The sequence below is a fragment of the Tasmannia lanceolata genome, unplaced genomic scaffold (assembly GCF_043159265.1).
Source record: "Tasmannia lanceolata isolate RefF3 unplaced genomic scaffold, GAP_Taslan_0.1 ptg000013l, whole genome shotgun sequence".
NCBI classification, from domain to species: Eukaryota; Viridiplantae; Streptophyta; class Magnoliopsida; order Canellales; family Winteraceae; genus Tasmannia; species Tasmannia lanceolata.
This window is the reverse complement of record NW_027518690.1, coordinates 14784067-14808267: the sequence shown is the minus strand read 5'-3', so window position 1 is coordinate 14808267 and position 24201 is coordinate 14784067. Positions and strand designations below refer to the sequence as shown.

At 40.1% G+C, this 24201-nt stretch overlaps 1 protein-coding gene across 1 annotated transcript in view; it reads right to left on the bottom strand.

The window, feature by feature from the left end:
* Positions 1-3760: 3760 nt before the first annotated feature.
* Positions 3761-24201, bottom strand: part of LOC143889872 (uncharacterized) — a 36963-nt gene continuing 16522 nt past the window's right edge. The window contains exons 6-15 of the mRNA XM_077394252.1: positions 22821-22891; positions 13136-13237; positions 5977-6066; positions 5815-5889; positions 5669-5701; positions 5487-5567; positions 4871-4942; positions 4714-4782; positions 4592-4636; positions 3761-4258 (exon numbers count right to left, since the gene is read on the bottom strand). Coding sequence (XP_077250367.1) covers positions 4067-4258; positions 4592-4636; positions 4714-4782; positions 4871-4942; positions 5487-5567; positions 5669-5701; positions 5815-5889; positions 5977-6066; positions 13136-13237; positions 22821-22891 — 830 coding nt within the window. The 3' untranslated portion in view covers positions 3761-4066. The remainder of the gene's footprint in view (positions 4259-4591; positions 4637-4713; positions 4783-4870; positions 4943-5486; positions 5568-5668; positions 5702-5814; positions 5890-5976; positions 6067-13135; positions 13238-22820; positions 22892-24201) is intronic.

Genomic DNA, 24201 nt, shown 5'->3' with positions numbered 1-24201 from the left:
AAATAGATTTTAGATTGGTTGCCTCACCATGTTCTTCAAGATCAACGGTCTTGATCTCACAGACATGTTGCCATATATGCCTCCTTGTAAGACCCAACAAATTCCTTTCACTGATGGTCGTGAAAGTGACTTTCTGGGTCGTTGTCAAAGAGTCATGAAATTAAAAATTGGCCACTGATGTTGGCACCACAATGTTTTAACAATTGCACAAAGTAAACTTCGTCTTTTCTGCTTTAATTGGCTTTTGAGAGCTTTCTGGGAACTGTAATAACCTTTGATAGCTGTTTAAAACAGAAAAGACATGCTGCGTTTGTGCAATTATCAAAACATGATAGTTGCCTACATGAGTAGCCAAAATTGGAAGCCATACCAAAAACACAAAAACATGAAGACATCAGCTTTTAGAGAAGGGAAGAAGCAAAAAGAGAGGACCCAGTAAAAGAAGAGATATAATCATATACAGGAAAATAGGAGAAAATACAGGAAAATACCTGTAACAGGAGAAAATACAGGAAAAAAAATATCCTCTTCCAATCTCAATAAACCAAATCAAGAATCACAAATCCGAACGTGGGTAGTTGTGATCTCCGCTATATCCTACTCCGACTATCCAAACTCCCCAAATTCAAATCACCCCACCTTTCTCCTTCCCTCCATACTCCATACAACACACAAAAGAAGAAAAAAAAGAGAACCCACCATGAAAAGAATCCAAGAAGAAGACAAACTCCAAAAGCAATACAGACACCTCCAAAATGAATGGAATTCCTACAAACAATCCAATCCCCATCTCTATTCGTCGAACCCAAAATCTGCCACACCATTCATCCTTGCACTAATGGATAATTCACCAAGAAAAATAATGTCTTCACTCCAACAAATTCATTCTTCTTCAAATGGATCTAAGGTGAAGACTAATGATATGGCCATAAATGAGATTGTTCGAGGGTGTGACACAGCGAGAGAGAGCGGTAAATTGAAGGGGAGGAGACTGTTTGAGGGATTTGAGGATGGAGTGGAAATGGGTCTTCAAGGAAAAGAGGAGAGATGTAGTGTTTGTTCTTCTGTTTTGATTCAAGGCAGTGAAGTGAGGTCTTGGGGTTCTTATTCTAGTTCTGATGATGATAGTGATCTTGGTTATAATGAAGATAGTAATGTTGGTGATTCTTTGTGTGTGGGAAATTTAGAGAAGGAGAAGGTGGTGGAAGTGGAGAAGAGGGTGGCTTTAGTTTGTGGTGGTGATGGAGGGAGTAAGATGGTAAGGATGGGATGGTTTGCTATTGGTCTTATGGCATTTACACTGGGTATTATCTTGTGGAGGAGTAGTTTTGGTGCAGAGGAAGATGGTGAGTGTTTGGTTCCAACATGAACTTGGTAGCATCTCAAGCTTTTCTCTTCTAGCTGGATATTTGATCCTTTATTTTTAGTGCATCTTATTCTGTTTTGGGTTTGTGAACATGATGAACTGATTCTTTTGTTTTGGGTACTTTTTCATTGGAGTGAACTTGACTTTAGATGCATTTGTTGGTTGATTTTGTCTCTTGGGAAGTTGCATTTTGCTATGATAGACAAGATGCTCTCTTTCTATCTTTGGATGATTTTGACTCTTGGGAAGTTGGATTTTGCAATGATATTTTGTTGACAAGATGCTCCCTCCCTCCCCCCCTCTCTTTCCCTCTCTCCCTCTCTCTCTCTCTCTCTCTCTCTCTCATATTTTATATCATGTGATGGGAAATCAAATATGGTTACTTCTGCCATATCTACTCTTTGGTGGATGTATTTCAAAATCTAAATCACAGTGAGTGGCAATAAGACCCATAACAGCAAATTTCACTAAGCAGATGATGCTAAATATTTGATCAATGGACTTTTGCCCAATGGATGTGGATGAGGGTTCTGTTTCTAACAATTCATTCACAAGCTATCAATCACAAACTTTGGATTTTAGGCTATTATTTGCCAGTGACCCAATTTGCTATGTATCAATGAGTAGGTGCCATGGCAGTATATGGTCGACACCATAAAATAACAGTGAACTATGATTGCACTTTGAACCTGCACAGTGTACTAATGAAAATGTGAAATATTCAGATCTTTACTTCCATCTCTTTCTCTTACTGTTTTGTTTAATAAAATAAGGGAATCCACGCTTTTAAATGGGTAATGTGTGAGAGAGAGAGAGAGAGAGAGAGAGAGAGAGAGAGAGAGATGAATACTTGTTGCAGGCTTAAGTCTGGGTGGTGCATCTGACACACCTTGCGTCTGTAGCTAGCATTCCTCGTGGAAAAAAAAAAAACCTAATAATTTTAAAAAGTCCAACACTAATTTTTCAAATAAACACCAAATGCAATTGCAAAAAAAGGTGAAAGGGCTCCCCTGTTGGCTGCACATCACCGTCATGTTTGACTTTTCAGCCGTTATGAATGCATGATGGTGATGTGTAGCAAATAGGACAGCCCTTTCACCTCTTTTTTGGAAGGGCTCTCTTCAGTCTAGAATTCCTCAATGCAATTTGGGAGTTTTCTTTCTACTGCAATTCAAAAAACGGGGATTGTAAGATCCTGAATTTTACACGCTCAAACCTGGATTTTATAAGGTAAAACTTGGATTTTATAATCCAATATTGTAAAATTCAGGTTTTCGGTTATAAAATATAGGACCCAGGGGTGCAATTCAGGTCGGGTTCAACCCGAAAAAAGTCGGTTGAGGGCTTAGGCAACCTGACCCGAGTGAAACTCGGCATTTTTTTTTATTTTTTTATTTTTTAGTAAGCTTAAAAACTTGGGTTCAGTTGGGTTCATGTTGGAAAAAAGGGTTCCTTGGGTCGGGTTGAGATGGTTCCTCAGGTCGGGTTTGGGTTGGTGATGAAACTTTTGGTTGCCAGTTAAATTTTTGTCCCAGGAAATTTTAGTAAAATTTTGGTCCCATCCCATGTTTGGTTGCCTTTTAGCACTAGGTTTTTTTTAATCCCACTCTTGTAATGATTGCTTGTGTGGTGAATTTTTTAATCCCACTTTTATAATGATTGCCTTTTCATCCCATCCCAAAATAATCCCAGGAACAAAAATAAACCGAGGAACCAAAAATAAGCTTGAGAAAGAATTTTTTTCTTCCCAACAATTCAAGCAACCAAACAAAGTTTTTTTTTTCCCACCATAGTCCGGTCAACTAAACATGGGATTTTTATTTTACCAGGATACTTCTAGGACTTTTTTTTCCCCAATCTCCTGGGATTTTTTTTCTCCCACATAAATCCCAGGAACCAAAAAAAAACCCGGCAACCAAAACAGAGCAAATTATATGTTTTATCTTATAAAATCTAGGTTAAGGTTTGTAAAATCCAGGATCCAGGATTTTACAATCATGGATTATAAAATCCATGTATCCAAACAGCCCCTTTTTCACTTTTATTTTATAGAACTTCTTTTTCTTGGAATTTTGGGATGGGATGAAAAGGCAATCAAACTCTCAAAAGGGGGTTATCAACCCTCTTTAACAATTTTTCAAAAGTGTGTCCCCGTTGGCAATTCTCGTATTTTGATGTCCCCCATTGGCAATTTTTCCTTGATATTATTTCCTCACACAAAAATAATCCGCAACCTCTTGTTTTGATAATGACACTCATTCACTTTACAATACACTTTTGCTCCAACACAAGGCATCAGAGAAGGGAAAATAAAAAGGGAGACAGGCAACAAAACATCTCTAATTTGTCAATATATTGATATATGCTAAGCAGTCTAAAAGGCAGCAATCAACATTAGATAAAATTTTTGGAAGAAAGATATTATAAACCCCCATTTATTTTCTTTTGCCTTTTCTTCGAGAGGCCCTTCCAAGTATTTGTAAACTTCAGCTTGATACAGAACAAGCAATCATTTGCTACTGTCATAAAATAAAACTACAAAAATTCAGTGCTCAGTACTATTACTTCGCTAATTACCAGAGCACTCTGAGGGGGAATGTAAACAGCGAAAATATCTTAATACTCCCACCCGAAATAGGATAGGAAAAACTATACAAAATCAACGAGAATTAATTTGAAAGGAGCTAACCGGATTCCAAACTACTTGGAGGAAGATGATGCACTGTGTGTTCTCGTAAGAAAGGATACACCGAGGCCAGACATGTTCCATCCAAACCGACTAGAACTTGACAAACCAGATGAAGTACCATTGGCCACTGGTTCTTTGGCAAGACGGGCTCCATTTGAATCGGAATTAATTTCCTTAATTGCACTAGAGATTCCTTGCACCTCCTGCAACAAGTAGGCGAGTGTTAACAAATGATACAATGAGGCCTGTTTGGATTGCAGGAATTTTCTGAAAAAGTTTGGAAAGGAAAAATATTTTTAAATGTTCCTAGTTTGTTTACATGCTAAAATGATAACTTGAACCAATCCTATCCAATTTTTACTAAGAGGGACCTCAACTTATGATAATATCCATCTAAATTAACCATAATCATATCATTTCGCTCTAAATTGCGGAAAGAAAAAAATTCCCAAAAAATATTTCTGTCGGAAATGTTTTTCCTGCAATCCAAACAGGGCCTGAGTTAAAAGAGTTACAAATGAGGAGATATGCTAAACCTTTAGTCCCGAAGCCGAGACTGCCCTGTGCAAAGCTCGTGAAACCTGTCAGAATGAAAATCAGTCTCGACCTGCGATGTGTGGTTTATGAAAATTTATTTCAATATATGGAATTTACAAACCCTCGGAGTTTCAATGGACGCAGGAGATGGTGGTCCTAGAGGTTGAACAGAAGGCGGTATAGATATAGTCTGTAACAGTGTAATGAGAAACAAATGAGATGCGGGGAGAGTAGGGAATACCTGCTAAAATGAGAAAGAGTGGGTGCTGGAGACTTACCCTGGATGCGGATGTGATTCGTGGTGGAGGAGGAGGTTCAAGAGCTGGTTTGGAAGAGCTGGGTAGTGATGCCTATGGAGTTACAAAAAAATGAGTCAGAAAAATGACTACAAGAGACTTTTCTAAGAGTAAAAAATTCCACATAAGCTAACAATACATATTAACTCATAAGCATCTAAGCTACTGGTCGAAACATGTTGAGAGAGCTCTTATTTAATGGAACCAAGCAAACTAAATTTTGGTGTCGTTAACGCTGAAATATTTCAGTTTCGGCTTGGACCGAAACAAAATTACAACGGATTCGGTCTTTTACAATATTTCGCAAAAGTTTCAGCGAAATTTAGAAATTTCTGAAATTTCGGCTTCACGCCTATTTACTTCCACTGAAATTTACATTATTTCCACTGAAATTTATATGATTTCCACATTTCACCCGAAATCTCCATTGAAACCGAAATATTTTGATTCCAGTGGTGGCCGAAACAGAAGTTTAAAACCTTGTACAAATCATAATCTAATTTTGCAGGCTAAAGCCAGTACAAACTACATTATGGATCCAAGTTATAATCTACATGATAAAAACAAGAACACTCTGAAGGATTATGAAGTTTGTTGCCTGAGTACGCTCTGCTTTTCCGCTTTGCTCCAACTGATATGCAAAATCAACCAACTGACGAACACCTATATTTGTAAGATCCTGTAGCAGATTTCATATATCATACCCATCAATACAGAGAGCCATTAAAAATACTAAATAATCTGATTGCTATTCCATTCTATTGTCAAATTAAATGTTACCTGTTTTCCTTCTATTCGACCAATTTTTGTTTCCTGAGATGCAGCAAAGGTTAGAATCAGTCTTCTCTTTTCTGGTGAAGGATCAATTTCTATTCTAATTAATGGAAAATATATAAACCCTACTAAGTAGAATGAAGAAAAATCACCAGATCTTGGACTTGACGATGAACTTCTTCAACATTGATGCCAAACCCGCTCAGATCTCCTCGTAGTTGAACCACCTATAAAAAAAAATTACGTTAACTTCTGGAAAAAATTTGCAGCCCTACCAAAAACAGAAAAATATCAATTATGTTAACCAATCACACCTCATCTCTTGTAGCAGCATTAATCTCAGCACATTCATCTAAGCTATTGTCCACACGATCAATTCTTGACGATAAATGTCTCTTGGTAGCCTGAAAAACCAAAAGCCATTTGCTCTAAGAAAAGGTAAAATGCATGAGTTCGTAACACTCAACACCCTGAGGGCAATAACAGAAATAAGTAAAATCATTTAATGTGATGGTGGATAGATTAGGACACAAATAAAGCAATGTGTATGACAAGCAAAAACACCATGGTAGGGCATGACACATCAATTTCTAATAGGCGTTTGTGATACAATACAAGCAAATATGTTAGGAGTGATTTTTTTTTTATTTTTTTTGAAAGGTAACAAAATAATTTTATCAAGAGATCAAAATAGGGGGACAAGGTGTCCCACCACTTACAACACTGATCAGAACACCATCAGCACCAATAAAATACATAGGAATGGAGAAAAGTCAAGAGGACGCCTCAGAGGGAAAGGAATAGAGGATCCGGGGTTCCGCTAGATGAACACCCTCTTTAGCCAAGGCATCAGCAGTGGAATCAGTAGATCGACGCCTATGAGTGAACTGTGTATGCAAAACCGGATTAAATCTCTTATCGCATCAACCGTCTGGTACAGTCGCCATGGTCCACTGCAGCAGCTTGTCGCCCACACAATCACATTGCTCGAGTCACCCTCAACCATCAGAGGACCCATATTGTTCTTCTCATACCATTGTTAGCCAAACAGTAATCCCTTAGCTTCAGCCTCATTTGCGTCGCAAATGTCCGCAGGACCCGCATACGACATTATGTGCGGACCCGCATACGACATTATGGTTCGACCCTCCGAGTCACGGATTACCCCACCAAAACCCGCATTACCCGGGTTTCCAAAGAAACTCCCGTCAAAATTTAACTTCAGCCAGCCAAAAGGAGGGACACCAACTGGGTGTAATACCAACAACAGCTCTTTGTTTCGCCATCACGAGATTCCAGTTCCTCAATATGGTTCCCACCGAGTATTGTAATCCCTTTTTTCCTGTGTCCATAGATCAGCAGGATTTTGACTTCCAAGGCAATGTGCTGCCAAGTCCTCGAATGGTTTTGAAAGATGCGATTGTTCTGCTCCAACCAAATATGCCATAAAACTGCATAAGGAATCACCGTACATAAAAGTTGTCCCGGACATCCAGAAAACGCCCCTCTCCAATTCACGATAATTTTGGATATTCTTCTTTGGAACACCCAAGCCATTCCGAAGGCTCTAATGATGGACATCCAAATACCATGCGCGAAAGGACACTGGATGAAGAGGTGATCGATACTTTCCTCTGCATTGTGGCATAAGACACACCAGCCCGCCAATTGGAATCCTCATCGCTTGAGTCTCTCACAGGTATTAATACCTTGCAATGTCACGGTCCAAACAAAAGCCGTGATTCTGGAAGGAGCCACATATTTCCAGACACGCACCCTCCTATAAGTAGGACGGCTTCCTTCATTCATCTTTTTAAAGGAGCGAACGGAAAAACCCCCTTCAGCATTCATCATCATGATTGGGGATAAATAGTTCTTTGGAAGCAGGGCCATCAATCTACCGAAGCTGGTAATTCCTTCATCCTTTAAGTTCCGACACACTCTAATATCCCAAAACAAGTTTGTGAATCCATTACGGCGAACTATATATTCCACGATCGTCGCTTCTGGGTCAGAGGCAACCCGTAATAGGTCAGGATACTTGTCCGATAGAGTGCGTTCTCCGCACAAGTCTTTCCAAAATCTTACATTGTTGAATCTGATGTACTTCTGGAAATAGTCCCTTGCAGAACTCAACGATCTCCAGGCTCCAGACCCCTTCCCCGCCGACGGACCATTGCAATTCCATTCCCCCCACCTACATCCATACTCCGTCTTTATCAATTGATGCCATAAGGCCTCCTTTTCCACCTCGAACCTCCACAGCCATTTTCCAGTAATGCCCTATTTCGCAATCTGATTTTGTCGATTCCCAGACCCCCAGCCGTCGAGCTTTACATACCATATCCCATTTCAACAAGTGTCTTAATCTCTTTCCCTGCTCCTTGCCTTCCCAAAGGGAATTCTGCTAAAAATTTTCAATTCTCCTGGCAACTTTCACCGAGATTTTGAATAATGACATAAAGTATACAGACATATTACTTAGAGACGCCTTTATGAGAGTGATCCTACCTCCAAACAAAAAATACTGTTTTTTCCATGTGCCCAGCTTGCGCTCGATCTGTTCCACGACTGTGTCCCACAACAATGCTTTAGGAATACCGAATCCCAATGGTAATCCAAGGTATTTGATTGGTAGTTGGATGTTCATACATCCCATTGCCACGGCGTACCCCGTTATGGGACTAATATCAATATTAATCCGAGCCACCGCAATTTTTGAGAAGTTATTCTTCATGCCGGAAACAAGCTCAAACCACAAGAATATCCGCCTACAATTTGGAATTTGATCCGGACCATGCTCCAGTAACAAAATTGTATCATTCGCAAATTGGAGGTGCGATATTGTATCGACATTGCAGCATGGTTGAAGACCCTTGATATAACCCCTCTGCTCAGCTTTGGTAATAAGGAGGCCTAAAGCTTCGGCCACCATAATGAAGAGGTATGGGGATAGAGGGTCCCCCTGTCTCAGTCCACGAGAGCTTTGAAAAAAGCCCGCCGAGGAACCATTGATCAGGATGGAGAAGGACGCAAAGGGGACACCCCCCCCTTATCCATCTTCACCAACGATCAACGAAACCCATCCCTACTAAGATATAATCGAGGAAACCCCAATCAACATGATCGTATGCTTTCTCCAAGTCCACCCGAACAATTATGCCACTCTTGCCCTCCCTTTTTGTTGAATCCAATACCTCGTTGGTGATGAGCATCCCGTCGAGAATTTTCGGTTGTTGACGAAAGCACCCTGAAACTTTGATATGATATCCCCCATAACAATGGATAATCTCCGAGCAAACACCTTTGCCAATAACTGGTACATGCCGTGGATTAGACTAATCGGTCTCAACTCAACTCAAATCGACTAATCAGTCTAAAATCCTTAATTTGTACTGCTCCTTCGACCTTTGGTATTAGCATGATGAAAGTAGTGTTTGCCTCCTTGTTGATTATCCCTCTCTCATGGAATTCATTCATGAAGGCCACCACATCTGATTTGATCGTTTCCCAATGCTGGTGGTAGACTGGTAGGAATAATTGATTGGCACTACGTATGATATGTTAGTGGTGATTAATCCCAAAATACATTTTCCATGATAAGCTTGAGAGAATAATTGACTGACACTAAATAAATTCAATTGAATTTTCAATATCAAATGAATAATGATAGAAACCTATGAAATTTCAAAAATAAAAGTTCGTTGAGAAGGGAAATTTTCATCTAATATTGTTATTGAACATGAAAGATTTATAAAAACTTCCCTCATTATCACGCATTACTAAGGAATTCCTACATGAAACCTCTACGTGTCTAAACCAACATACATACCCATGGATAGATAACAAAGATGAATGATATTCATTTACGAGTATGATGCTCCGAGAGTCACTTGCTATAGAAAGTATCTTGAGGGTCGACAATCTTGCAGGTACGAAGTTGCTTCATAACAAGCGAAAGCTTATTAGTGGTTATAATACTTCAATGTTATAAAATATTTTATATACACTGATTTGATCAAGGTGGCTATAACTTTAGTTTTATAAGCTGTAATTTGACTAAATAATGCATTTTCAATCTTATATTTCCACAAACATTAGAAAAAAAAATTGTCCACCAATTCCTATGATGATCGATGGATGTATCTTGGGTTTAATTTTTTTTTGTTTTTTTTTGGGTTTTCATTTGCCTTGACGGTTTATAGAAAAGAGATTTATAAAGGCCAAAAAGGTCGTATGTAAAAATGAAATAGAATAAGGTGCCCAAATAACACAAATGATAATTAGAGGATTAACAGGGACAAAAAAAACTACAAAAAATGAAACTATTTAACCATCACACAGTTGTCAGTCTGTTGCGACGATATATAGTGATATGATTCTAATCCGATATACTTCACGACATACATATGTTTTTAAGCAATTTTATCAATGTATTCTTTTACTTTTCTTAATATTTTTTATCACTGTTTAAAATATTGCATTTTTTACTTATAAATTATAAGTAGCAATATAACATGGGAATTGCTAGCATCCATCGCAAAAGGCATTTCGCGGCTGGTCTGTCGCACATCAGACCAGCCACCTCGTGAATGGAGAAAAAAGTTGTTGTCTTCATTCACGAGGTGGCTGGTCTGATGTGCGACAGACCAGCTGCGAAATGCCTTTTGCGATGGACCCTAGCAAATCCCATATAAGTATATAACATATTGCAGGTAAATTCCCTGATTAAACTTTTGTGAGTGCTATTACACAAGTAACAAGGATTGGATAGGACCTTTTGGTCAATTAATGCTTTAACAATGCATTATATACATTGACATTGCAGTTATAAAATCCCTTATAACTTGTAGCTATGCTAATATTGGGAAATTATATTGATGCATATCTCTTCTGTTTTTTTCTTTTTTTTTGAGATGGATATATTGATGCATATCTTGTACATATATTGACCTATGATTTGTGGACACGGACACGGGTGTCATGTGTCGACATGGACACAGAGTGTCGGACACGGCGAACCCACAAAATTTAGAAACATGGACACGGCTAAAATAGAAAGGATGGATATGATACAGCAACAAATACTAGTTAAAGAAGAGCTAAAAATAGTTTATAATAAAAGAAGTAAACACAATATGCAATAATAAAACAGAATGTCACACTTGACACGACGCAAAAATGTGTCCACACACCCACATTAAGTCTAACACTTATAGCGGTACATTTAAAAGTGGCCAAAGGAGTGTCGACACAGGTGGACACGTGTGTCGTGTCGGACACGACAGGGTATGCGTGTTAGGAATAAATTCGAAGTGTTGGCTAAAGCATAGATATTGACACATATCTTGAGGGTCAACAATCTTGCAGCTACGAAATTGATCATGCTGCAGAGTCGTCTGTGACGCCCTACTTTTCCTTCCAATCTTCTCTTTAGAAGTAGAAGGGGATATTGCTGGATCCTGGTTCAGGTGGAGTGATCTGGGCTCGATTTCTCACTTCTTCTACAAAAACAACTGTCTGCGAACCGGAAATATTCTCTCCTTGCCGAAAACCTCAAAACCTTCATTTTTCTTCTGTTTACTCATCCCATCACAGCCTAAACCTTGTGTCCCTTAATCTTGCCCAAAATCCTTACCTGCATCTTCTCGGCATATATGTCTACACTTTCCTGACATATATGTCTGCACCATTCTAAATCTACCCTAAAACAAGTAAAACTATTTTTCTAATCTAATCACATTTTTTAGGATCTAAAATCCTAATTTTGACCCCTAACGTCGATTCCATAGATCCATCCTACATTAGATTTGGTATCATAACTAAATGGTCATGCATCTTTGGTGTCAGAACGGAGTATTAGTCCTTTCATCGATCATCCTACATCACTTTCCTAAGCGTGTTCTCCTTTTGATAATGCCAAAAGAGCGTGTTTAAAAAAAGTATTTAAAATTTAAAACCTCATCTTAAGTAACAAATGAAACTGTTGAGTAACTACTTGAGGTCATCTTAATATAGTTGGAGCCGTCAAGACGCTTTCATACCAAGTTAACTTACCAACTTCTCCAAAAGCTGAAGCTGTTGGAGAAGCACGTGTGGCCCACTTGGCAAACACGTGGCACATGTGGTCCCACTTTGGGCCGACCATCGCATGTGGATTTTTGCTATCTGGGAGGTTTGAACTCGAGACCTTTGGCTCTGATACCATGTTGGGAGAGAATAGAGAGGAGAAAAATGAGGGGAAAATCTCCCCCTCACTTATGTATTTATATTAAATAGAATAAGTACAAAATGACAACTATGCCCTTAGGCAATACATTATATCCAACAGAAACTAATATGGTTTTTTTTTTCAAAAAAAAATTAACACCAAATCTATATGAATAAAATATGTAAAACTATAAATCCAAAAAACTTGTAAGTGTAATCAACCGCGAAGTCTTCTTTACTACTTATAATGCGTATCTACATAAACCAAACTTATTATAACCCCTCTCTTTGTATACGCTTGTTCATTTCCAATGAGGCTTATTACCTGCTTCATGTTGACTTTCAAATATGCTTTTCACAGGTTCCCTCTCTACTTTCTTAAGCTTTTTACTTCCCACATTTTCTCTTTTCTAAATCCCTCGTTTTTTTGCTTTTGCTTCTCCAATCACTTCTTGTACTCGCTTCCCATTTTGACAACTATGGTTCATATTCCAAGAAGATCAACTCCCCATCGCAATAGGGCTCGCACACTTATGGAGAAACATTCGATGGAGATGATCCACAATGATTTGTCTCACAATTCGCAATAAAAGGTGGGATAAGATGCATACTCATCATGACGAAGCTCAAACAGGGATGCTCACACGAAAGACAGGATAGGTTATGCTCCCCACAGCAATGCCCACACAGTCCCTTAATATATAATGAATATGGATAGTTTTAATATATATGTGTGTGTGTGTGTAATATAGTGTAAGCAACTGGGTCTCCGCAAGACCACTCCTAACCCTGAAACCTGAACCACTAAAAACTGGGTGCTCCTCCGCTATGCACCTGAAAACTGGGTTATAAGGTCCAGATGTGAGCTAAGAAGTTTAATTTCCATGGTTCTTGTCACAGATCCCCCGCAGTAGTTTGCAAAGAATGGATGTAAACTATTCCCTTATATCCAGAACGATGAAAGAATAAGAACATAATTTATTCTGCTAGAACTTCATAGATCGAAAGACATAGGTCTACTACAAATTCAAGTAACACTTGTGAAAATATGACTTGTATACTAAATTGTAGATGTAGCAACTCAAGCATCAGATAACAGTTCAAAAAAAGAAAAAGAAAAATACAATGGCTGGGTCAATATTTAGAGCTTATCAGCAAAAAATTTGATATACAGCTCTCAATAATGAAATAAAAAACTTGCTGATAGAGACAAATACAAAAAAAGTTGATATAGAGCTCTAAACAATGAAATGAAAAACTTGCCGATATAGATGAATAAACTTGCTCGAGCTGTTTAGCTACAGTCGTGCAAGCATCAGATAAACTTCGCCGTGTCGCAAACATCATGTCAGAAATTTTCCAACCCTGAAAAATATTAGGCAAGCCATAACTCACAGAATTAGCCAGCTGTGAAAGAAACAACTAACAAAAGAAAGCGTGTGAGATAAAATTGCAAAAACAGAAAAAACACCATTAGACACATTATTCTACTAAAAGATAATGATTTAGAAAAAAGGCCTCCAGTTGTGCTTCTGGATAATTCATATGAGAAAAAGTTCTAGTATTACCAAAGTAAGCAGATGTTTTTCAACAAATCCACATATAGTGCTTAATCCTACTAAGATCCTAGTTGGAATAATATGAACCTCCACCTTACATTGGCTTTTGAAAATGAACTCCTCGTTTAAGTTCAAAAATGTGGAACAAAAAGGAAGACACTTGGAAATAGAGGCAATTCAGTTTTGTTCATATTCCAAACAAGTATTGAAACTAGAGTAGCCAAAGACCATGGCCAAAGTACCTAAAATTTTTATATGTAAAACTCAAATTTCAAGCAGGGCCGGTCGACCGGGGTTCCCCGGACGACTGCTGCAAGGTGGCTGGAAATCCAGCACTTGTCGAAACATAGCGGGCCGGTCAACCGCGGAGGTGTTCCTGGAAATCCAGAAACACTTCATCGTGGTCGGGCCGGCCGACCGCAATAGGGCCGGGCGACCGCGGATAGGAACCTGGCCAAAAAATAAAATGGTCTAGGTAGCGCTCGCCGGGCGACCGCCATGGGCTGGTCGACTGCAACGATAGAAATTTGAAAATTAAAAAGGTTTGCCCGATAGGGGCGGACAACCGCCGTAGCTCGGTCGACCACGCCAGTCTGGCAAAAGAGTCGTTGGGGCTTGCGCAGGTTGACTTTTTCAACCCAGTTTATTACGGTTGCCCCCAAACGGTCATATTTCTTGTTGAGCTATTTATACCCTATCCTAGACCAACTAAGCAACCTTTTGGTAAATCATTTTTAAATCCTTTGAGCCTAAACTTGTAAATCTAAGATTTTTTAGTTTTCTCCTCTTCATGCTTTGATTTGTACATTTACATTCAACAAGAGGATCTCCATAGGGTTTTATTGGTGTAATCATTTGGAGAGAGTGTGAGCTTCTGATTGTTTGTATTAGCCTATCAAGAGGCATTGAGTGAGCTTTATATTCTTACATTTTCATTGTAATTGGGGTCTACGATTCGGCCCAACAAGAAAGGTAAATCCGGGGCGAAGATGAGCTTTTCCCTTTGAGGCGGTTTGCGAAGAGGGATCACTACCTTGAAGGCGGTTTGCGAAGAGGAATGATTTCCTTGGAGGCGATTTTGCGAAGAGGGATTGTTCCTTGGAAGCGTTTTGCAAAGAGGGTTTGTTCCCTTGGAGGCGGTGTACATTGTAAAGCTTGAGACTCGGCGTTTAAAGAGGTCCATCATAGTGAAGAAAAATCCCAAGGAAAGACCAAGTACTTGGGTAGTGGAGTAGGTCCGTTTGTGACCGTACCACTATAAATCTTTGTGTGGTCTCCTTGCTCTCCTTCTTACCTCCTTCGGGTGATTGGTAATATCTAACCTTTCTTTATGTTTATAATTATTTGAACAAGGGTTAGATTTAGACTTGTGTTGATTTCAAAATCCTAATTGAACTTATAATTGCTAATTGTTAAAATTGGTTTTAACATTATACTTAATTAGGGCAAAAATTTTAATAACCCAATTCACCCCACCTTTTGTGTTGCCTATTGGGATTTCACCTTCCTATGTTGGAACTCTTGCCAAGCGTTCACTGCACTTGCACCTGCTCATGGTTGATTTTCTGGCATATTGACTATGTATATATTTTTGATTTCATGTGATATTCTTCTTCTCTAGAATAGTGGAATTCAACTTGAATTTACTTTTGGATAAAAAGGGATCCTTGAACTGTGACAGAACATTGTAACGAGCAAGCCAGTGGACAAGGAATCTATGATGTTCAATCACAGGGTCCCTGTGACCCATGCAAAAGTTAAGCCATGCAGCAAACAAAAGTAATGCGTTTTGAAGAGAAATAGCAATAGAACTTTTCCAGACATATGTAATTCGTGGTCTAATCAGACTCCAGCACTTCAATGCGGTACGTACCGGAGGGTAGCATGGGGAAAGTCGAAGGGTAAACCTAGTATGTAAGAGGGCCGTAGATGAGAGCCTAGATGTACGCAGGAACAAGCCAATGTGCTCCGCGCAGAGAAAGAACGCCTTTGCAGCATCCGGATCCGGATCTAGTATCCTGCTTAGGGGCAACAGAGAGAAAAGAGCGTGCGTGCGTGGGTGTGTGCGTGTGTGTGTGTGTGTGTTAAGGCTTATCTGGGGACTGCTGTTCTAGGGCATCAAATTCCTCTTCTTTCTTTTGCTGCTGATCTCTCGTCTTATATACGCTAATTCTACCGTCTGCATGCCCTCAATCTTCACGCGAAAGAACGCAACCAATAGTGCATTCTTCTTCCCTTGTTCATTGGGTTGGGCAAGGAGAGTAGCCAAGGAACCATTTAACTCTGTGATATATAACTTTTTGAAGTTAGATCTTCAGTCATCAGGTCAGAATCGCTGAGGACGACGAGGCAAAGACTACTTCTGTCACCCGATACGGTGCCTTCGAGTTTCTGGTGATTCCTTTTGGCTTGACCAAGGACCCATCTTCAAGCATAATGGTTTAGAATACTTTGTGTGTTGCAATTCGATTCTTAAAAAGGCACGATTACATGAACCTTGAAGGGTTCACTGATGCAGACTAGGCCCAATCTCCTGCAGATAGAAGGTTGACTACAAGATATTGCACTTTTGGAGGAAACTTATGGGCCGTTTGGATACATGGATTTTAAAATCCAGGTTTTAGTTTGAAAACAGTGTAAAAGACAGTTCATTATCAAGTTGTTGTATGCTGTTCTGATAGTGTTTCTTGGATTTTAAGAAAGAAATACAGGTTTTAGAAATCTCTCCCCCATCCTGAGATTTCTAAAACTTGGAAACATGTGATGGTCGCCTGCTCTCTTGCTGTTGGAAAGAAAGGCGAGAAATCAACGACAGTTGGTCTCTTTCTTCTCTCGTCTCCCATCTACAATTTTGAGGAAATCCAAGTCTAAAATCCGTGTATCCAAATGGCCCCTTAGTGTCTTGGAAAAGCAAGAAGCAGGATTAAGTGGCTAGGTCCAGTGCCGAAACAGAATATCGAGCTATGGCTCATACATGTGGGGAGTTGACCTGGTTGAAGTTTTCTAATTGAGATTGGCTTACCTTCCTCGTCTCCAGCATCATTGTATTGTGATAATACAACTGCAGTTCATATTGCTTCAAATCTAGTTTTCCATGAGAGGACGACGCACATCGAGGTGGACTATCATTTCATTCGTGAGAAGATTCAGAAAAGAGAAATGTGTACCGGTTTTGCTAGACCAGGAGACCAGGCAAGCGATATATTTACCAAACCACTAGGCAGAGTAAAGTTGAATGATGTGTAACAAGCTGGAGTTGTATGACATATACACTCCAGCTTTTTTTTTTTTTTTTGGGAGGGGGGGGGGAGTGTTAGAAGAATAGTGTAATTTACATACCCGACTAGGGGTATTCTTGTCTTCCCACATGTATCCCTACTGACGTATATAATACATCTTATGAGAGGGGGAGCAAACTTCTCTCTCTCACTTCTTCTCTTTCTCTTTACCCCATGGGACTTCGAATACATCGAACAATCTTGTTTCTGGCTGAAATAATCCATTATGATTACAGCTCAGAAAAATGAATAACACTAACATAACAACTCTTTCCTTCAAGCTTTCATTATGTGTAGTATGTATATATGCAGATTAATGATTCAACTTTTTTTTGAATGATAATGGTTCAATTTTGTTACCTCTGTTCATAATCAAGATTACTGTTACCGGTCAGAAAATCTGCACTTAAAGGGGTATTTTCTGCAACCAAACTATCAAAGTTCTCTGTTCACATACAATTTCATACACGTGTACAGTTCAAGGAATCTCTCACCTTAAACTTTGTAACTGGAAGGCTGCAAATGCGTAGAACGAATGAAGAGTTGACAGTGGTATTGTTGGCAGAAACCTACAGTTCAAGGAATTGCCAAGGATGCAAGAGAAAAAGATGATGGAAAAAAGAGTCAGGATGAAATGAGTTAACTTTCAGCATCATCGAAAATGAGAGTATCCGATACGATCTCGCTGATGCTCAAGACTGTTAAAGTATAAAAGAATAAAAGAACGCCTTCTCCAACAGCTTAAGCTTTTGGAGTAACTGGTTGTTTCACTTGGTATTAGAGCCAAAGGTCCTGAGTTCAAACCTCCCTGAGAGCAAAAGTCCACATGCAATGGCCAACCCACAAGTAGGCCAAGCCAAAGAAAGAGGGGCCACACGTGAGGGGGAGTGTTAAAGTATAAAAGAAACGCCTTCTCCAACAGCTTAAGCTTTTGGAGTAACTGGTTGTTTCACAGAGACGACATCCAGTTCGGAGCTTAAATCCGCAAATTCATCGAGGAAAAGTTGGAATGAAATTGAATAAGAGAAGCTTTGGGATTCGAGAGAAATAGAAAGTTTCCAGTTGTCTCAACTAAAGTCTCAAGTAAAGATGCATTTCCTCGGAGGCATGAACTTTGGGAAATGATATTTGAAACACCAATCGAACATAAAACATGCATCTTCCCTTCTGTTCAAAGTAGAAAAAGATCAAAAGTAAGGTTTCAAAACGATCAATTGAATCGCATCGCAGGGAACGAGAAAAAGAAAAAAATGAAGTAGAGAGAAGAAAATTTAATAATATATATATATATATATATATATATATATATGTGTGTGTGTGTGTGTGTGTGTGTGTGTGTTAGAATAAGCTTATGTAGCCTAAGGGCATTATAGTCTTTTCATAATAAATATATATGTGTGTTAGGGCAAGTAGGCTAACACACAACATTTCATTCTCAAATCTCTCTGTTAACATGGTATCAAAGCCCTAGGGTTCCTCGATGCCCTAGGGACCTCCATTGAAGACCTCTTGTCTTCCTCCATTGAAGCTCATGCCCATGCCCTAACTTCTTCTTCCATTGAAGCCCATGCCCCAACTTCTTCTTCCATTGAAGCCCATGCCCATGCCCTAACTTCTTCTTCTTCTTCTTCTTTTTTCTTTCTTCGTCCATCTTCACTGGTTGCTCTCCCCTGGAAAACACAACTCTTCACTGGTTGCCCCCCCTACGCGCCCCCTGGGAAACCCAACTTTTCCCTGTTTGCCCCCCTGGAAAACCCAACTCTTCCCTGTTTGCCCCCCTGCGCATTCTCCCTTCTTTTGTAACATCTTTCCCCATCTTATTTGACCTATAAGGATAACGTTCTTCTCTTCTAGCCGTCGGGTGTTCATGCTTTAAATCTTCCCGTTACATTTCTCACCTTTTTGGTCGCGGCTCCGCTTTGTTACATTTTTCTTTGCTTTCTACTTGATGATTTAAGCTTTGTCTCTATATTTCGTTGTAGTTCCACAAGTATGAGGCATCGTACTTGTTCTTTCGGGGTCCTTCCGGCGGATGTTTGTGGTTTTTCCTTCTGATTGTTTATCTTCGTGGTGATTTGCTTGCCTATATTTGGCTGCCCTTTTCCATGGGTGTCTGTGATTGTTGTGGTGTGTCTTGTCTGGTTTGCTTCACCCACATCCCATTTGAGTTTTGGTGTTTATTATGGCCTTGCCATCAGCTTCTTCCTCCTGTTCATTTCCGGTGTCGGTGACCTCTATGACATCCATTAAATTGGATGGTGCTAATTACCCTGCCTGGAGTCGTTCTGTTCACATCTATCTGCGAGGTCAGGGCAAGTTACGTTTCATCACGATGGATCCTCTGAATCCGAAAGATGCTGGGTATGATAAGTGGAGTCAAGAGGATGCTCAGCTTCAGTCTCTTCTCTGTCAGAGTATGGAACCAAAGATTGCGAGCCACATGCTATTTCTGGATATATCACGGGCAGTTTGGTTGCGTGCTGAGACACTCTATTCTGGCAGCAACAATCTCACGCGGATTACTGATGTTTACAATGACTTCTTTCGTATCTCGCGTGGAGATAAGACTGTCGCTGAGGACTATTCGGATTTTGTTGGTCTTTGTGAGCAGATTGATATTTATCACCCACCATCCACTGACCTTAAGGTCTTGGCTCAACAGAAGAGCTCTGTACTACTCAGTTTTTGGATGGTTTAGGGCCTGAGTTTGTCCCTCTTCGGCAGCAAATCCTTGGGTTAGGCACACTCTCATCTTTGGATGAGATCTTTTCTCGCGTTCAACGCGCTCTACGTATCGATCCAGCTATCTCTGTTGCTGGTGACCAGTCCGCCTTTGCTGCCCAGTCTGGTTCCTTTCGGGGCACTCGTGGTAGGGGTCGTGGTCGCAGTCGTCACAGACAGGGCCGTGGCTTTGGCCGAGATTCAGGGGGAGGCCGTACTTATGGGGGACGTGGCTCACGTTCTTGCAGTCATTGTGACATGGAGGGTCACACTTTTGATTTCTGTTATGATCTCCATCCCGAGCTGCGTCCCGCTCGAGCTGCCCACTTCTCGCTTCTGAGACACCTGCTGCACCTACTCCTGCTACCTCAGACACCATGGTCGTATCTCGGACTGAGTATGAGTCACTTTTGCGCCTACAGGAGAAAGGGAAATAATCGGCTGCTCAACTTGCCACAGAAGGTAGCAACCCATCTTGCTCCCTTAGCCACTCTGCTTCCTGGCTCATTGATTCTGATGCCTCTCATCATATGACTGGTAACAGTACACTTCTTAGTTCATTTACTTCTTGTACTACTACTAAGATAGTCACCTTGGCCAATGGGACTCGATGTCCTATTTTAGGCACTGGGACTGTTACAGCCACATCCCACTTATCTTTATCATCTGTACTCTATGTTCCTACTTTTCCCTGCAATCTTCTTTCTATTAGTTAGGTCATTAATCGCCTTAATTGTTCAGTCACATTTTTTCCGTCTTATTGTGTTTTTCAGAACCTTGCGACTGGGAAGAAGATTGGCTCGGGGCATGAGACAGATGGCCTATACTACCTGGATGATGCTATCACTCCCACGACGTTTAGTACCTCAGCAGATTCCTTTATGTGGCACTGCCGGCTCGGTCATCCTTCTCCTGAGCGTTTGCAGCGTTCTTCAGTTGTTTCTGGTGTTATTAGTCCTTTTCATTGTGAGTCCTGTCAGTATGGAAAACACCATCATGTTTCCTACCCGTCTCGTTCTGTTAGTTGTGTCAGTAGTCCTTTTGAGTTAGTGCATTCTGATGTTTGGGGTCCATGTCGTACTCCGTCTATGTTTGGTGGGAAGTACTTTGTTATTTTTGTTGATGATTTTTCTAGGATGACCTGGCTTTATATAATAAAGGATCGTTCTAAGGTGTTTTCTACATTTTGTTTATTTTATGCTGAAATTACAAATCAATACTCATGTTCCCTTAAATGTTTACGTACTGATAATGCCCGTGAGTAATTTTCTGATCGTCACGATTTTCAAGAGTTTCTTTCTAGGCATGGAATTATTCATCAGTGGTCTTGTGCCCACACTTCACAACAGAATGGTGTTGCAGAGCAGAAAATACGGTATTTTGTAGATATAGCTCGCACCATTCTGTATCAGATACATGTTCCCAAATCTTTTTGGGCTGACGCTATGCTTACAGCCTGCTTTCTAGCTAATCGTCTACCCTCTTCAGTTCTTAGCAATCGGTCCCATTTTTCGGTGTTACAGCCTTCTGGGGATCCGTTTCTGTTACCTCCCAAGATGTTTAGGTGTGTTTGCTTTGTTCAGAATCTCACCCCAAGACTTGATAAATTGGCCCCAAGGGCAATCAAGTGTGTTTTCCTGGGTTATTCACGAACCCAAAAGGGTTACCAATGCTACAGTCCTCAGCTTCGCCGCAAATTTATCAGTGCTGATGTCTCCTTTTTTTAGGATAGTCCCTACTTTCCTGCTTCCTCTTCTTTACCGGTATCTCCTCCTCCGTTGCCATTGCCGGTTCCGGTTCCCAGTTTGCCACCGGATCTGGTTCCAAGATTGCCATCGGATTCGGTTCAGCGTCCCTTCCAGGTATATACTCGCAAGCGTTTTACTACTTCAGTTGAGCCTTCATGTCCTGCCATCTCTTCTCAGCAAGCAGGTCCTTTACCCTCATCCTCTGATGATGCTGCTCAGGTTGATGAATCTTTTGATGCCCCCATTGCGAGCCGTACTCATTCTTGTACCACTCATCACCCTATTTCTGATACGGTAAGTTATGCTCGGTTATCTCCTTCGTATACCACATTTATATCATCTTTGTCATCGATTTCTATTCCTCGCTCTGCTCGAGAGGCTATGCTTGATTCAGGATGGCGAGCAGCTATGGAGGCAGAGATGGATGCTTGCAAAAAACTAGACATGGCAGTTGGCTTCCCTTCCTTCTGGTGCTCAAGTAGTCGGATGTAAGTGGGTGTTCACCATCAAATACCTACCTGATGGCTCTGTTGAGAGGTTAAAAGCCCGTCTTGTTGCAAAGGGCTTTACTCAGACTTATGGGATTGATTATGTTGAGAAATTCTCTCCAGTGGCAAAGATTCCATCCATCCGTGTATTGATTTCTTTGGCAGTGAATCAGTCTTGGCCTCTATATCAGTTGGATATCAAGAATGCGTTCCTCCATGGTGATTTGCAGGAGGTGTATATGGAGCAACCACCAGGGTTTGTTGCTCAGGGGGAGTTGCAGCATACCGTCTGTAAGCTTAGAAAGGCGATTTATGGTCTTAAACAGTCTCCTCGTGCTTGGTTTGGGAGATTCAGTGAGGCTATCCTACGATTTGGTATGAAACAATGTGTTGTAGACCATTCTGTGTTCAACTCTCGAAGCAAGGATGGTTTGATTCTCTATATGTTGATGACATTGTTATTACAAGGAATGACAAAGCAGGAATACAACGCCTCAAAGATTTCCTTCAGAATGAATTCAGCACAAAAGACCATGATGTTCTGAGATACTTCTTAGGCATTGAAGTGGCACATTCACAAAGGAGGCTATCTTTGTCCCAAAGGAAGTATGCTCTTGATATTTTGGAAGAAACAGGTCTTCTGGGGGCAAAACCTGCATAGACTCCTATGAATCCGAATGTCAAGCTTTCACCTGATCAGGGGGAGCCACTAGAAGATGCTGGTCGATCCAGACGGTTAGTAGGACGGTTGATCTATCTCACAGTCACTCGTCCGGACATTGCATATGTTGTTGGTGTGGTTAGCCAGTATATGAGTGCGCCTCAGACATCACATTGGTCAGCTGTGATTCAGATAGTGCAGTATCTGAAGAAAGCTCCCACGAAAGGTCTTCTCTTCAGGAAGCATAACCATTTGAGAATTGAGGGATACTCTGATGCAGACTGGGCCGGATCTCCTACTGACCGGTGATCTATTAATGGCTATTGTACAATTCATAAGTTTTTTGTCAACGATCTTCATTTTTTTTAAAAAGGAAAAAGAAAAAGAAGAGGAAACTTATATTTTCACACTTTAAGCTCTCTCGATCCCTCACTTAGAATTTCACGAGATGACTATGAAACGATACAACTCTGGAAAACAAATAAAGGATTACCTTCCACCATATATAACCATATCCAACAACTCCAATCACAACCACAACCGGCATGCTGTAAATGCTAGCACCTACACACAATGAAGAGTGATTAAAAACGTTACAAAGCCCCCATAGTATAATTCTACAGAAATGAAATCACAAACTAATGCAGGAAAAGACATGCTTTTGCACAAATCATGAAAAAGCATTACTCTGGTATCCTCAATTGCAGTTTCTTTTATTATATGGTAAATTACTGTTCCTACATGATATTTTTTCATTTCAACTGGATAAAATCTTATGCAAGCAAAATTCATGAACTAGCCCATAACTCAGCAAAGATGATTCGGGAAAAAACGAGGGTCAATCGAGATCGAAAAGTTGGCTCGAAGGTGTCCGAAACATCAAATTTACATCAATATTAGGCCCTGCAGGGTTCCATTCATCATGAAAATTGACCAACTTAGCTATACTAATTTATGATTTGTATTGATTTATATTATTTTTAGGCTAAGTTTAAGTAGATTGTGAAGGGCCCGATGTAGCGGAAACGTGAAGACTGAAGAGTAATTTTAGGTCAGCAACATGTGATACATTTTCTATTTTTACTTTGAGTATCTTTAAAGTAGATATTAGACTTTATTTAGGTTGATCCAAGGGCTGAAATCAATCCTGAACACATGGTTAGCATTAAACTATGGTTTAAGGTGTTTTGAGTCTCTCTCTCTCTCTCTCTCTCTCTCTCTATATATATATATATATGTGTGTGTGTGTGTGTGTGTTTGTGTGTGTGTGTGCGCGCGCGCGCGCGCTTGTGTGTGTGTGATGTTTTGAGGTACTTTTCAGTAGCGTAATGAATAGTTACGAATTTTCCCCTCCAGGTTTGGATTTTACTCTACTTTGATCATATTTTGATTAAATCTATTGTCGTTTTATTGCCATTCATAAAAAAAAAAATCTATTGTCATTTTATTTCTGTGGATGATCAACACTCTAGTGAAATGCCCAATGTGGCAGCAAAGCAATAGAAAAAACAGAATTAAAGATAAGAAACTCGTTTCTGCTGGTGTGTGGGATGTATTGAAGCCAGGTTACTCGTCCTTGGATATTTCCGATTTGTATCCTTCTGGTTTTTCTAATGAAATATTTGTTACCATTCAAAAAAAATTGTTACTGCTCCAAAAAAAAGAGCCATGCTGCCATGGCTAGGCTAATAAGGGAGCAAAATTAGAAACATCAAAGACTAATCAATCAGTACCGCTCCTAGCAAGCTCATGACCCACATCATTACTCATGAGCACTAGAAGGGATAATGAAAGATAAAATTGGATGAGCTGGAGCGCAAATGTATGATATGCTAAATAAAACTAGCCAAATTCCTACGCTCAGGACACCTCTT